This window comes from Acartia tonsa, chromosome 10 (genome assembly GCF_053477335.1).
Source record: "Acartia tonsa isolate MP-2025a chromosome 10, ASM5347733v1, whole genome shotgun sequence".
Taxonomy (NCBI): Eukaryota; Metazoa; Arthropoda; class Copepoda; order Calanoida; family Acartiidae; genus Acartia; species Acartia tonsa.
Genome location: NC_137269.1, coordinates 22253633 through 22268634, shown reverse-complemented (window position 1 = coordinate 22268634; position 15002 = coordinate 22253633). Strand labels below are relative to the sequence as shown.

The 15002-nt window shown below is 31.8% G+C and overlaps 1 protein-coding gene across 7 annotated transcripts in view; it reads left to right on the top strand.

Moving 5' to 3' along the window:
- The first annotated feature begins 9896 nt into the window (after nucleotides 1–9896).
- tou (bromodomain adjacent to zinc finger domain 2B toutatis) overlaps nucleotides 9897–15002 on the top strand; it is a 30746-nt gene continuing 25640 nt past the window's right edge. For all 7 annotated transcript variants that reach the window (XR_013883016.1, XR_013883015.1, XR_013883014.1 and 4 more), the window contains exons 1-5: nucleotides 9897–10006; nucleotides 10373–10621; nucleotides 12780–13520; nucleotides 14063–14116; nucleotides 14746–14883. Coding sequence is in view for 3 of the 7 variants with exons in the window: in XM_080173988.1 (XP_080030114.1) it covers nucleotides 9961–10006; nucleotides 10373–10621; nucleotides 12780–13520; nucleotides 14063–14116; nucleotides 14746–14883 (1228 nt within the window). In the remaining 4 variants the exon portion in view is untranslated. The remainder of the gene's footprint in view (nucleotides 10007–10372; nucleotides 10622–12779; nucleotides 13521–14062; nucleotides 14117–14745; nucleotides 14884–15002) is intronic.

Here is a 15002-nt window from a genome sequence, read left to right as displayed (position 1 = left end):
GACTCCACACACAAACACACACGAGGTATTTGTATTGGTTCTGATCAGCAGGGAAAGGGACAGAGTTTTGTTCATTAATATGCAATAAATTTTCAATGTATAACAATTTACTCTCCTTTTTTTTGGTAAAATTTATGGTTAGCTTGTTTTTGCGCTATTACTTTGGGTTAAAATTGTCCTTGCATATTTATTTTCTAAATATTTATCTCTTTCCAATAGATGCTATGCTTTAATGTGTTATGAGGAAAATTGCAAATATCTTGCAGTTTTGGGATAAAAATAGATTATGCTTTCCAGTATGGCTTTGAAACCGATTAATATCCGCTGAATAAGAACCGGCTCTCAGGCATATTGAAAAATCATGAAAAGCATTGTATTACAGACAAATTTTCGACGAATATTTAAAAAATTCATAAATCATAAATACCAGTTATGATAGACCGGGCCTTCGGCTCCTCGGGTCTAACAAAACTGGTTTTAATATCCGTGGAAAGCTGTCTGTAAAACGATGCAATTAAAACTATTACTGAAACAGCAACTGAATGGTTCATACCAAACGATGATTATTATTTAGACAAAATCTATTATTTTCTGCATCGTATTGTACAAAAGCATTCTATAAAACTGTAAATTTGTGGAAAATTTGTTAAGCATAAAACAAAACTACATAGACCTAATAAACCAAGTGTATGTACTCAAAACCAGTTAAAAGGGAATAGAAAATGGGTACCCAAAATTTTATGAACACGTTCTTCCATTTGTTTCAAAACTTCCTGTATTTTTACTTTCCTTGATCGATTGAGAAAAAAATGCCAGACCAAATCTTTTCTAAGTTGATCTAAAGACTTCATAATTGAATAATTCATGCAATTTTTGCTGTATATTCAGTCGATTTATTAAAATTGAAGAATTTCCTATTCTCAATCCCTGAAAATATATTGCAACAACTCTTTTATTTGGGTTACTCTCAGGAAAATATGGATTGGATAATTGACAAGAAAAAATCTATATTATAATAATTCTCATAAAATGTTGCATATCTTTAGCTTTGGAAAAATAGTTTAATTCAAAGTTTAAAGTTTTCAGTTTAAACGTTTTTATCCCATTTTACAGCAAAAAAAAAACAAGATATACGCCATAAAAATATCCAAATTTTCATCAATTTAAAATGGAATTGATTTGCAGAATCATGGCCCCTGCTTAAAGTACATTATAATAGTCTATTGTCCTATCTCTCTATTCTCGACCTAAATTGATATTCTATAAATACACTCAATTTTTTTCTCAACCCAAGATGCTATTTTTGAGATGTTTAGCTTCTCTAAAATCTTTCAATCCTACGTTAGCTGATAGGGGCTACAACGAGTCCAGTTAGGGTTAAATTAGTTGGGTAAAATTTTCCTACTTGGGATAATTTAATAGTGATACGATACATGATTTTTCAGAATGGATCAAACAGGTTCTAATCCAGCGGATATTAATCGGTTTCTAAGCCTTACTGGAAAACTATTTACAAATTATGAAATCTTTCAAAATTATTTTCTTTAATATTTCTAACATTGAAAGGAACATACAACTATTTCAATTATTCTTTTTTCTTGTCTTCTGTGACATTCATGGATGTTATTATCTTTGTTTTACTTGATGCATTTTTAGGATGAATAGAATAGGGTAAACACTAAACAATAAGGAAGATAGTGGGGGATGCCATCTCTTTCCTAAAATAAATAGGAAATAATCATAAGTCCTAAGGGATAAGACAATGTAGATAAATTAATTTACGTACCTCTAAAAAGGATGATAAACAAAATTACCCCTTCTGTAAATTATAATTATTGGTTAAGAAGTTTGGACACTGCTAGATTTTACCAACAAATCAAGATTTTATGACTTCTTAGCAAACTAGAGTGAGAACCAATAAAAGTTTGGATACCAGTTTAATTTACAGCCCATAAGTCCACCACATACGAAAATGATTGCACACTAATATTGTTGCATCCCAAACTATTTAGATAAAAAGCTTTTTGGTCATAGAGTAGCTTCTATATAACAAAAACATTTTTGTATAAAATATGTATTGGTTATTTTGTGGCATGACAGTCAGACCGATAGAATTATATACTGGATGAATAATGATATAGGAAATCTTCTTTAAAAAATCATTCGTCTATCTTGAATAGCGGCCGAGAAGTTCAATTTTTCCCTGACGTATACAGACAGGTGAAAATTTCAAATTATGTAACAGCTTCGCTACTAATACTATTATAATTTAGAAATATGTAAATAAAAGAAAGTACCTAATACAATAAGTAAAATGTAGCAAAATCCTTCTTTCGTAAATGTAAACTTTTTCACTCACCCTAATGTAATTTTTTTACTAGGCGATTTAGATTTACAGAGAAACAGACGGACGAACAGACATATAAAGTTTTTTTAGTAAAAATAATCCTTGGTCAGGGGAATATTTCAGTTTTAACTGTCGATTTCAAATGTTATTTAAAACATATCCGTACTAATAGCCGAACAGACCAATTTAGTCAAAGGCCCGATATTTATTAAGCTGAGAATAATTATTTCCCGCATCGTATTATAAACAGCTTTCCCCGGATATAAAATGTACAATAATAGGAGTAAAGCCAGTTTTTTAACCCCTAAATGCCGACAGTATGGGCTAAAAAAATGGTTGTTTATCTTATAATTGTAGATTTTTATATTCGTAGAAAACTGAATATAATATGATGCTAAACATAATTTTTTCGTGTGGATGAGAACCGGTTCTACTCAGCCGGATATCAATCGGTTTCGAAAGAATAAGAGAAAGGTCATTCTAGAAAATTGGTGGGGGGTTTTCGGCCGTCCCATGACGGAAACAAGGATTGTAGGTAGGGGTAATGTTATGATTTATTCATGAACCTCCACAATGTACAATTTATAAATAGTTCTTACAAAAATATTTAGTTTTAACATGGATTATAACATCCATAAAAAAACTGTGGTTAGTAATAGTCCATAGTTTTTTGTTATTTTTACGTCTTATGCCCTATTTTTACAGGAATCTTTTTTATAGGTACTTAGAACTTACTTTTCCCCATTATAATAGAGATGCTGTTCTTTCTGAATCTCCATGTGAGCCTTAAGTTTAAAAAGACTATTCTAACATGCCGAAGATTGTAATTAGAGTAAAGATGACGTAGTTTGAGCGGATTTAAGGACGGATGGACATATCCAAAACGTAGAAAAGCTTCGCTTCAGAACTACTAAAAATACACACACATACACACTTAAACACAACTCAAAGTTAAGTTTTATTCATGCAATTCATGTTTAGCAGGTTTTAGAAAGCAAAACTTTTCTATAATATCTGTTCATACTTCAATGACGGATAGCTCTAAGAAAAAATGCTGGAATAAATTGCTTTTTTTTATTACAGAGAATTTTTTTTTAAAATTAAAAGGATTTCAATTTTTCTTGATGGTTGGTTTATTTTCATGCCTTGTTTTTTTTTTGTTTGTTATCATCCTTGTTAAATGACAAGCAAATCGATATGTTGTAAAAATAATTTTATCTATAATTTGCTTGTTTTTAAGTCATACCAAAAGATCTAACTTTTAAAATCAATATTTGTCGTAATATAATAAAGGATTGGTTAATATTGCACTTTAGTGTGCAATAAGAAATTGAATTATATAAAAAGATATGAGTATTGAGTAATATTTTAAAGTATGGTTATAACTTATATCATAGTTATTTATCAAATCATGTTATAGACAGCTTTCCGTGGATATTAAATGAAAATTGTTAGATAAAAGCCAGTTTTTTAGCCTTAAGAGGCTGTAGGTAAACAAATTTGGTTTTTAATTTTATGAATTTTGATCTAACATTTGTAGAAAATTGTCTGTAATTGTCATGGATGAGAACCGGTTTTGATCCAGCGGATATTCATTAGTTTCGAAGCCATACTGGAAAACTTCTTATATCATAATATCATTAGAGTTAATACAACTTAAACAGCAAAATATTGGGAAAATTAGATATTATATCATTTGATTTGAATAAGTAATAAGTGTACGTTTATAAGTTTAGTATCGCAACTACTTAATAACTAAGAATGTCCAACAGTTTGCTCTTTATGATTTAATCTTCCTCGTTAATTCACGCATTACATAAGAATAAAGAGCATTAACAAATAATACTGTATAATATTTTACTATTTTTGTTAATGAATGAAAATGATGTTAGTTTATTTTGCTGTAGACATGATTGTCTTTGTATTTATATGTAAGAGAAGAAGTAATCTTTATATATAGAGAGAAAATTACTTTGTTACTTGTATATTCATCATATTACAAGGATGCCAACATACATAACAGCGAAGCCCACTAAATCATACAAATTCACTAAAAGTAATAGCATAAATAACCACAAATGACAAAATTACTGTTTGATATGGACGTTCGGACATTAGGTATGGTAATAGATATAATAGAGTTGTTATGCTTTATGTTGCAGAAATCAAGCTTGAAATCGATAGGACGATCGTAACTAGCCTCAATTAGCGGTCAGACGCACAGACAGACATACAATATTCATAGAAAATCATCGCTTTATAATAATAAATATGTAAAGTCTGAGCTAGTATATGAAGGAGATATAGGATGGATGTATTTAAGTAAGAATGCGAGGGGAGAGACTCATTATACATTTGGTTACAGAAACCTTAGAGACCAACATACAATATCATAGTTCTCACTATGCTCCTACATTCATTTAAGATAATATGTCATAACAAAAAAATACCGAAAATGTACAAAAAAAAAACATATTATAAAGGACCTCTAAGCACATTTATTTTGATTTTTAATTTATAAAGGGAGGAGTAGGTTGCGATAAAAATCCGTAAAGGTTGTGAGTTTTAAGTTAAAAACAGTAGTAGAACGATAAAAATTTAAGGTTACTTTAAAAAAAATTGTCTATTATTCTTTTCAATAAGAAATACACATATTTAGAGAATATTACTGTTCTACTACTATTTTTAAGCCTCAAAACTCACACTTTTACGGATTTTTAGCGCAACCTACTCTCCCCTTTATTCAAATATAAAGATTATTAGTTAAAATAAAATAAAAAACTTAACGGACAAACAGAGCCATACAACAGATGTTCATTGGTCTTATAAAAGAAAGGTAGTAGAGAACGTGACGTTGTAAAACAAAATATGTTCATGTCTTTAAAAGCAAGAACGACAGACCAAGCAAATTATATACTGGATGCTCTTTGGTATAGGCATAAAAATTTCAGCAGACTATCGAAAAATCAGGTTTCACAAGACGGACATTTCACATTTCAAATTATAGATTAGCTTCTAGTCTAATATATACATTTTTGTAGTCATAATGAAATGTTTTGATTGGAACATGGAGCAGCGTGTTTTATAGTTCAACATGAAAGGGAACTTCTCATCAAGAGCGGTAAAGTAGAGGGAGGGGAGGGGGGTTGGGGTTGAGATGTTTGAGGGGGGGGGGGGGTAGAATGAGATTGAGAAAGAGAGAAAATATGTAATATACATACATACACAAACACACGGACACAAAATATATATTATATTATATACTAGTTTACCAGTTAGGAGTTGTTTCAAATCTTTTAGTTCTCTCCAGTGATCACAAGGTCGTGTTTTTTACACGACTTTTGCCAAAAAGTCGTGTATTTTTAAAATTTTCTTGCCTTACCCCCTTCCCTTTTTAATTCCCCTTTTCCCCCTTTTTCTTCCCCCCCTTCCCTTTTTTAAAAAAAAGTCGTGTAAAAAAAAAATTTCATGTGAGATCCCTGGTTCTCTCTCATACTTGAGAATGAAAGCATTAAGGATACCATGTTATTCTTTAACATCAAGTTTCTTTATCCATTTAAGAGTAATACACCTCTGTATGGCTAGCCACATGGTGTACTATTAAAAAGTGAATTTACTGCTTTACGAAAGCGGGATATAATGCAATGTAAAATGATGTTTTACGTGTTTAAAATTGTGATATTAGTTGAATACAGTGAGCACTCCTATAGAGCAACTATAACAACTTTTTTATTTTCTGAAGAAAAGAATTTCCGCCGACTTTCTCTCTCTTGTGTGAAGAGAAACAGAGATTTTTTTCTTACTTTTTATGAACAACTAGTTTTTTAAAATTACGTCGATTATGGTTTTTACTTTTCTTTTAGTATTTACAATGTGCTTTGTTTTTAAGTATTAACTATGACTTTTATAGTTGTAGCACAGCAATAAGTAGACAGTATTTTTGATAAAAATATAAATTTTTGAGTGTTGGATGGTAATGAAAATTTGTCAATAAATCACTGAATATGACGTCGGTAAGTTACAACAAGGACAATTATTGGCACATGTAGCGTAAAAATAAGAGCCAATAATATTCATCTAAAATGCTGCAGTTCTTAAGTAAGGATTGGAAAAATTTGACAAATACTGACATTTTCAGCGGTTTAAAAAAAGTATTAGGTATTTTTTCATATTTGCTGCGCTTATAATATTCTACTTAAATATTACCTAATTAAAATATCGTTTACAACAAGTGTTTTATAAAGATTTTATTTTATAATTATGATGAATGTTTAATTTTTTTCCATTATGGTTTCGAATCCCATAAATTATTGCTGGATTAGAACTGAAAAATCATGTATATCATCGTATAACAGACAGTAATTACGAGCCGAAATTATTTTTACCCCCCCCCCCAAAAAAAAAAAAAAAAATACAACAAGGGTAAATTTACATTTAATATTTTGGGGGTTACAAAGAATTATTTTTTGATTGGGTTCTAAGGATATTTAGGGGGGTAATCACCCCTTTACCTCTCCCCTTCTTGGACGTTCTTGTTATCCCCGTGTTGATATTAGTTGGCGCTGATGATCAGATAATTACATTGTCTCAGCAGGGATACAGGGATAAGACCAGCGTTGCGGAGCCGTTTCATTTTGGTCCGGCTCCGGTTCCGACTCCGGTTCCGTCCTAAAATCAAGAAAAACTCATCATCTCATATTTTCTCGTATTTATTCGAATCCGGTGGATAGGAACCGGTTCTCATCTATACGAAAATCTATGTCTAGCATTGTATTATAAACCTCTTTCTACGAATATAAAAATGTACAATCATAAGATTAAAACCAGCTTTTTTAGCCCGTGCCTTCGGCACCTCGGGGCTAAAAAAACTGGTTTCAATGTTATAATTGTACATTCTATATCCGCGGAAAGTGGTTTATAATACGATGAAAGAAATAACTATTATCTAATCCGGATTCGGATCTGTCTTTTTTAACGTAAATAACGGCTCCAGAAAAATTTTTTTATTCTCAATATTTGAAATTATTTTTCAATGAAAAATATGTTAAAAAATGCCTCTCACCCGTTCCTGATTATTTCCTTTGTAAAAAAAATTTCATTTTTAGTGATTTTTTAACAAAACTGCCTTGTTTTGCATATTTTTCCTTGTTATCTACAAGCATTCATGATGTAGGTAAAATAAAAGATATATAAACTTCGTGTCTTCTAACTAACTACAAGTCGGGTAGGAGGGAAAGGAAAATGGCAATCAAATTTACCATACCCCATTTCTTCCTTTTTAGATGTAAAGCTATCAAAGGGTTACCTTAGATTTGGAGGGAATATAAATTTATCCTCCTATCCCAGTATCCCTGCTTATACCAGTGTGTGTGTGTGTGTGTGGATAAAAATAGAACTTTCCCTCCTTCCAGGGAAAATAATTTTTATAAGATGAGACTCAAAGTTGATCCTAAAAACAGGTTGACACATCAACATAACAGTTCATCATAAGACTTGTTTGAGCTGGAACTTGACTGTGATTTTGCTATGATTCATGTTCTTGGGATGAAAGATGAGAAGAGAAGGTTAGCAGTGCTCTTATTCCAATATTTCTTTTGTCATGCATTCTTATACCTAGTATACGATGGTCACACGGTTCTTTTACTTTGTTCAACTGAACTAATGTATTTATATGTAAAAGTAATAGTAGGTCTCTTTTTCTGTGTGTCTTTTACGAAGGATCCCGCTAACCGCTGAACCGATCTTGTTCTCCTTTACAATGAAGCTTCGTTAAGGTCCAGGATAGTTTCATAACTATTTTAGGGGAGGTGGGGGTTAACTCTACCTTCCAACGAGAATCAACCCAATATATTAAGGAATTTCTAGCAGATATAAAAATTTAGTCACAAATAACTTATTTCCATAATACGAGCAACGAAATTTTTGCACTTAATAACCTAATAAATGGATGAAATAAAAAAAAACCCCTCATTTCGTACCAAAATGTGTACACTTATAAGCCAATAATATAATCGTATTGCTATATTTATTCGTAGCCTCTACATAACTATAGAATGTCCGTAGTTTCTCAAGTATATTATTTATAAGTATATTAGAAAAATTAGAACTTAATTATATGATGCGTTTAAAAAGACATCTACTATTTTTGTTGATGTATCACTGTAATTTTACTGTATTAAAGTTAACATATCCTTTTTTTCTTCAAAATAAAGTTTTATGGCAATTATTTGAATACTTTTTAGAGTTATACAGTGTACGTTTTAGTAAAAGAATTATGAAGTACATATAATATTGTACATTAAAAATTAGAGAAAATTGTCCATAAGTATTAAAAATAATAACGCTAACAACTTTACCTAATTATTGCTTAATTATTTTACAGGAAATGTAGATAAATCACTACATATGATATATAGACATCTCAAAAGCCTCAAATGAATGAAAGAAGATATTTTATGTGACTTATTTAAAAAAAATGCAAATATTTAAATGGGAAAATGTCCTATTGTTAATACCTAGATAAAAAGTTGTGTATATTGATATAAAGATGATATTGATTTTATATATCTAGATAGAGAATATCTTCTTCATATTTTGTGTGTGTGTGTGTGTGTGTGTGTGTGTGTGTGTGTGTGTGTGTGTATAATATACACTTTACTGTTGTTCTTTCATGCACATAGGAATATATAAACAACAAAAATTTGTTCATAAGTAGCGCAGCTATATTGTAATAAATAATTTACATCCCCAATCATGATACACAAAATTACCCCTTACTTTAGATTACAACTAGTGGTTGAAACGTTTTAACACTTAATGAACCAACGAATAAAAGGTTTTAAGCCCATTGTAGCTTTTTAAATAACTTTTTCCATTATTCCTGAAAAAAAAATATTGTATACTACACAACTCTACTGGCATGGTTCTAGTTTGTACAACATGAGATAATCAATAGTCAGATTAAGGTAACTTAATGTAGGGGAAGGGGGGGGGGAGGATGTTTATACAAAAATTAGATGGGGGGGGGGGGGGGGATAAATACAGAGGGGTTTTGAATAATAGATGAATATGTCACAAATTTAGTCTCTCATACAATACATTTTATAATTCATTACAATTTTTATCAGAAAATTAATAATGATTATGTTAATAAGAATAATAGCAACAATAAGCTAACATAATAAATTCTTACATTAAAGTAACAGGATGTCTAACTCAATACCGAAGCATTTCGCAAACCACTGAACCGATATGGTTCTTCTTTTCAACGTAGCTTCTCACTTATTAGTCAGTTCATTCATCTAAGTATGCAAATTACCAGCTAATCATTTGAATAATCTTTATTCTAGTATTGCTTTATCCGATAAATATCCGCTGGATTAGAACCGGTTCTCAGCCAAAAATAATATGTACAACATTGAATTACAAACAATTTTCCACAAATATTAAAATAAAAATCTTAAATTCGGGGCTAACAAAACTGGTTTAAATCTTAAAAATTTTTCAGTTTAATATCCGCTGAACGCTGTCTATAATACAATACTATTATTAACTATTAATGTATAATTTTATTTTCAGAGTACTTTAATAATGCACGGTTAGGAGGGTGAACCATGAATGAACCCAAAACTGGCACTGTAGACCCACAAACATTACTATGTAAGTATTTCTTCTTATTTTCTCGGCTGCTATGTGACAGAGGCTGTAGATTTTTTTTGTTTCTGCTCCACTTATAATGTTCCTTATTACTTACCATAAAAATACTAAAAATTAAGTCAGAAAGTTGTGACAAAAAAACTTAGGGATTTTTTGATTTACTTTGTATGGTTTGTATCAATTGCTTATTTAGTAAACCTTGCATCCTGAAAAACAACCTGATTTGATAATAAAGTACATATGTGCGTTATAAATGTAATGATTAGTAATCATCCTATAATGTAAATAACTAAAAAAGTTTCGAAATGAAATGTGTTTCTTTAAGAGTAAACTTCCTCCACTTTTTTGTGATGTCATTTTTTATTTCAGCCCTGTATGGGATGTACAGTGGGGCCGCCGGGGCGGGGGGAGGGCTGTTAGGAAGTGTGGGGGTGGGGCTGACCACATCGTCCACCCCGTCCACATTGATCTCCCCCTCGACCACCCCCTCGCCCTACAGCACAGGCTCCCCAGCTCCACAGACAACAAGTAGCGCAGCTTCTCTGCTACACAATACGTCGTCAACAACCCTTGGGTTGGCGGCTAGTCAGGCTCAGGCACTTGGCATCATGTCTGCAAGTAAGTCATTTCATACAAAAATATTCACACATAGAAATCGCCTTTAGAAAATATTCCCCCCCCCCCACCCCCTCTAAAAAAATGTTTTCATTTAAATTTTAAATCTAAAATTTAAAAGGGGGCCTTTCCCATATCCCCCACCACTTGAAGTGCCCCTAAAGGCTTTAAAGACGTGATAATCAAATATTATAAGTATCATATCCTGATTGGGTTGTACAAACCAGAAATGTCTAAAATTTTTCAACAATGACTTTAATCTACAGAATAGTTTGTTAAGTTTTATTATTGGGGATGTAGTCCATTTATCGTCCATTGTCTTCACGGTTGGTTTTTTATTACATGAATAAGTTAGGGTACAATGTTTGGCACTTTCGATATAAGTAAAGGATAATAACAAAGCCACAGAATACGATAATACCTTCAGAAAAATCGATGAAAATAGTTTTCATACTAAATTTTGGTTTTTTATATTTTTTCTAAAATGTCATGACAGAAGGAGTAAAATGTCGTCTTAGTTTTTTGAAAGGATTAATCTTCTCTGAAATCTAAATTATCAAAATACTTTTTTTGGTAAATGATTATACGATATATGTCAAACATTTTATCAGAAAGAAATATTTAAAATTGTGAAGTAGAAACCTGAATAATTTTTCTTGTGGAAATAGTTTTCTGCAAATGTTGATAAACATATGTCTGCTAGCATTAAGATGTTTGTACTGCCAATACACGTTGGGTTTTATTTAAATAATTTTTTTAAAATGTTCTTTTTTTTACCTCGTATACCAATAACGCAAATTTGCTATCAGGAATTTAGGACTAAGACTCGCCTACGGCCCGATCTTTTAGGATTGCTTTGTAATTCACATTTTTGAAAGTCTTTCAACAGTATACACAGCAAATTCTCTCTTTTTTAACTAACTTTCCGAATAATATACCTAAAGCATTTGAATTAACAAAGGATATGCTAATATTTTTACCATTCAAGTTTATTTAATATTCTAATAAATAGCGCAACCCTCCAAGTTATGGCTACTTTTCATGAACATATGATCTAAAGAATAAGCTCTGACGCAATGTCATATAAGGATATTATAATATTCATTAAAAAAATTGTTATTTTTGCATATATGTTACATTTTACAGTGTTTTGTGGCTCAAAAGAAAGACAATTAAAATTTATTTCATATTATATAGTTTAAATTGCATAAGATAACCTAGAAATAGTAAAAAAGTCCCTTTCTTTTTTTGTCGTTAAACAGAAATTAACAAAGATTTTTATTAAAAAACACCTTAGTGTAAAAATTTAAAATTTTAAATATGGTCACAAAAAGATTCAATTAGTTTATTAAATGTTTCATTTTCAGCAAATGACGATTAATCTCTATTACAAAGAATAAAGTGTAAAAAGATATTCTCGTTATAATTTTAAGCAACTTAAAATGCATTTTAATACCTTTTAATGATTTATTTTTTAAAACATCATTTTATAAAATGTTATTGATTTTTAAAGTTATATATTAGAATGTTTTTAAATTTTGTTAACATTTTGTTTTAAATGTAGAAAATTGGTAATTCTAAACATTCAAAAAATGATTTTATTAAATTTTCATCACTTAAATTGCATGTTTGATGAAATTTTCAACTGATAATTCAAGAAAAATCGTTTAAGTTTTATTATATTTTACTTTGAAATGTTAAAAAATATAATTATTGTCAAAAATGTGGAAGTTATACTTTCCTCAAAAAAAGACCTAAAACATGCAAATTAACACGTGTAATGAGATTTTTTTTCTTTCAGGTTTAATTTTAAGTAATTATTGATATTTTTTGTAAAAAGGATTTTATATAAAAAGTTTTAAAACTCGAGTTATGTAGTGGTTCTAAAAAAGGTTGCGAATTTATGCAATTTTCTTGCAAAAAAAATTTTCTAGGATTTTAAAAATAGCAAAGGGTGTTATTAGACGTACTTACAGATACAATTGCTAAGTCATTTTGGCCAAACACTAAAATAAAGTTTTGACATCTGAGGGTCCAACCGTGTCTTATCTTTTAATTTGTTAGTTAATTCATCTAGTTTTACAAGTAATTTGAAGACAAGACTTTTAATATCATTAAAACTTATTTTTTAGCATTTTTTTAACAAACTATTTGATTTTAGGTAACACGTGGTGGAATATGGCAAGCCAGCTGGCGGCCCAAGAATACCTATCCAGGCTGACCGGCGCTGGAAGCGCGGCACCAACCGGCGGCCAAGACCAGGCAGCCGCCACTGAATACCTGACACGGTTGGCTGCTGTCTCAGCCGCCGCCTCTGCCGCTTCTCTGAACAAGAGTAGCATTCAAAGCAACCCGCTTCTACTGCCATCAGTTAGTATTTCAGCTGTCAACGACCCAAAATCCATGTCTGATTATATTAGTCTAATGCAGACAGCAGCTGCTGCCATGTCACGTGATCCTATGACAACCAATGCCTCGTCAATGATAAGTGATCCCAGCAGCTTAGCAGCTGCTCTTTCATCACGTGATACAAACCAAACAGCTGCTTTGTCAGCTGATTCTAATCTAGCAGCTGCCCTGGCGCAAGATCCAAACTTGGCAGCAGCGTTGTCACGTGATCCAAGTTTGGCAGCTCTGCTGCAAGCCCAGAGTTTGATTCCCGGCCTGGAAATGAGTTTGGCCGGTAGCGGCGGCGGCTCTACCGGAAAACGGCTGACATTGAACGAGCGCAAAACGCACAGCCCGGCGGCTAATATTCGCCACAGCAGTCCGGTCAGCCTAGAAAAGCATTTAAAGCTGCCATCAGATACTCAGATTTTGAAGGCCCCTTCGTATGGGGGCAGCAGGGTTAGGGATGGGGCGGGTTCGCCCGTTATTACCCTTCCTACTGGGCTCACTATAGGTAAGTTTGGACTAATATAATACAGAGTAGCTACGCCTTGAAAAGTGTCCTTTCCATTTTGAAGATTTTTACAACACTAATTTTAAAAATTCAAAAATTATTTCGGCTTATAGTTGATGTCTTAGTTCTAGATCTTAATTTACTATCCTTACAGACAACCAACCGTTTATTGAACACAACCCCTAATAGAAATAAACCTTTAAAGCACCAATACATTACCCTTATGCTTTTAGTAAATGTCATACATCTGACTAAGTAACAGTATATGCCTTTTAGACGTCTCCCCGACCTTAGACTTCAATACGCTGATTTATATTATGCTATTATATAAAGTAGTAAGGATTTTTGTTTGTCTTGTAAGATCTCGCTTACTTAACTGGTACAGTTCTAAATATCATTACAGCTTTACACAGAAGTATGGTTTTTAGCTAATTTATTTTGTGATGGATTTTATATTGTAACTTGTATTATTTTGATACAGACAGATGTCCATATATACGTTGATAAAAAATACATTGGACTAAAATATTTTTTATTTTCAGAGAAGAAAAGGCCTGGGAAGAAAAATACATCTAGCTTCCTCTCGAATTCTAAAGGTAAACCAATACCATAGGTATCTTATTTAATACCTTCAAATTCTACTTATTCTATCATAGGCTAGGTTTCTAAAAAGTTGTTTTTACGCATTTCTGACGTAACTCTGATAGAATATATCTATAATACAAAGTAGAACGATGTCTGTCTGTCCGTCTGTCCGTCTGACCGTCTGTCCGTCCGTCTGTCTGTCTGTCCCTTAAGATCTCGGTAACCACTGAACCTCTTCAGGGTATCTACCTATTGGTCCTGTGGTGGTTTTAAGCTATTTTCTCGGGGGGTGGGACACCCCCAACCCCCCCAAAAACCAAAAAATCCCCCCCCCATTTTTTTTTTTTTTTTTTTTTTTTTTTTTTTTTTTTTTTTAGGAGTTTCCATGGTCCTTTATGGTCTCTCGCAATAATTTTTTTTTATCACCTCTTGGGCAAAGCCCCTAGAGGCTAGGGGCGAAGCCGCTAGTTAAACATAAATGAATAACAAAATATTTTTAACATAGAAGAATAAGGTTATCGTCAAAGATGGTACCTAATAAGAATAATTGCAAATACAAACAAACTAATGCTATAAATTAAATTAAGTAACCTATTCCCTTGTCATGAAGTACTTAACAAATATATGCCTTGTTGTTTAGGAGATCTAGTTGACCGGGTGGAAATAACACGAATTCAAGGCGGCCACCACCAGAACGGCCTAGACCTGTCCTCCAGCAGGCTTAGTGGAGGTCTTGATCTGTCCTCCTCTGGTAAAGATGGTCTCGATCTGAGCACAGGTAATTGTATAGTTTAATTGGATGCAACTGATCTAATTTGAGAAAAATTACAAAATCTTTACTTGATTTTGGGGGACTTCGCTTCGAAGTAATGACGACCTTTTTATCTGCCCCTTAAA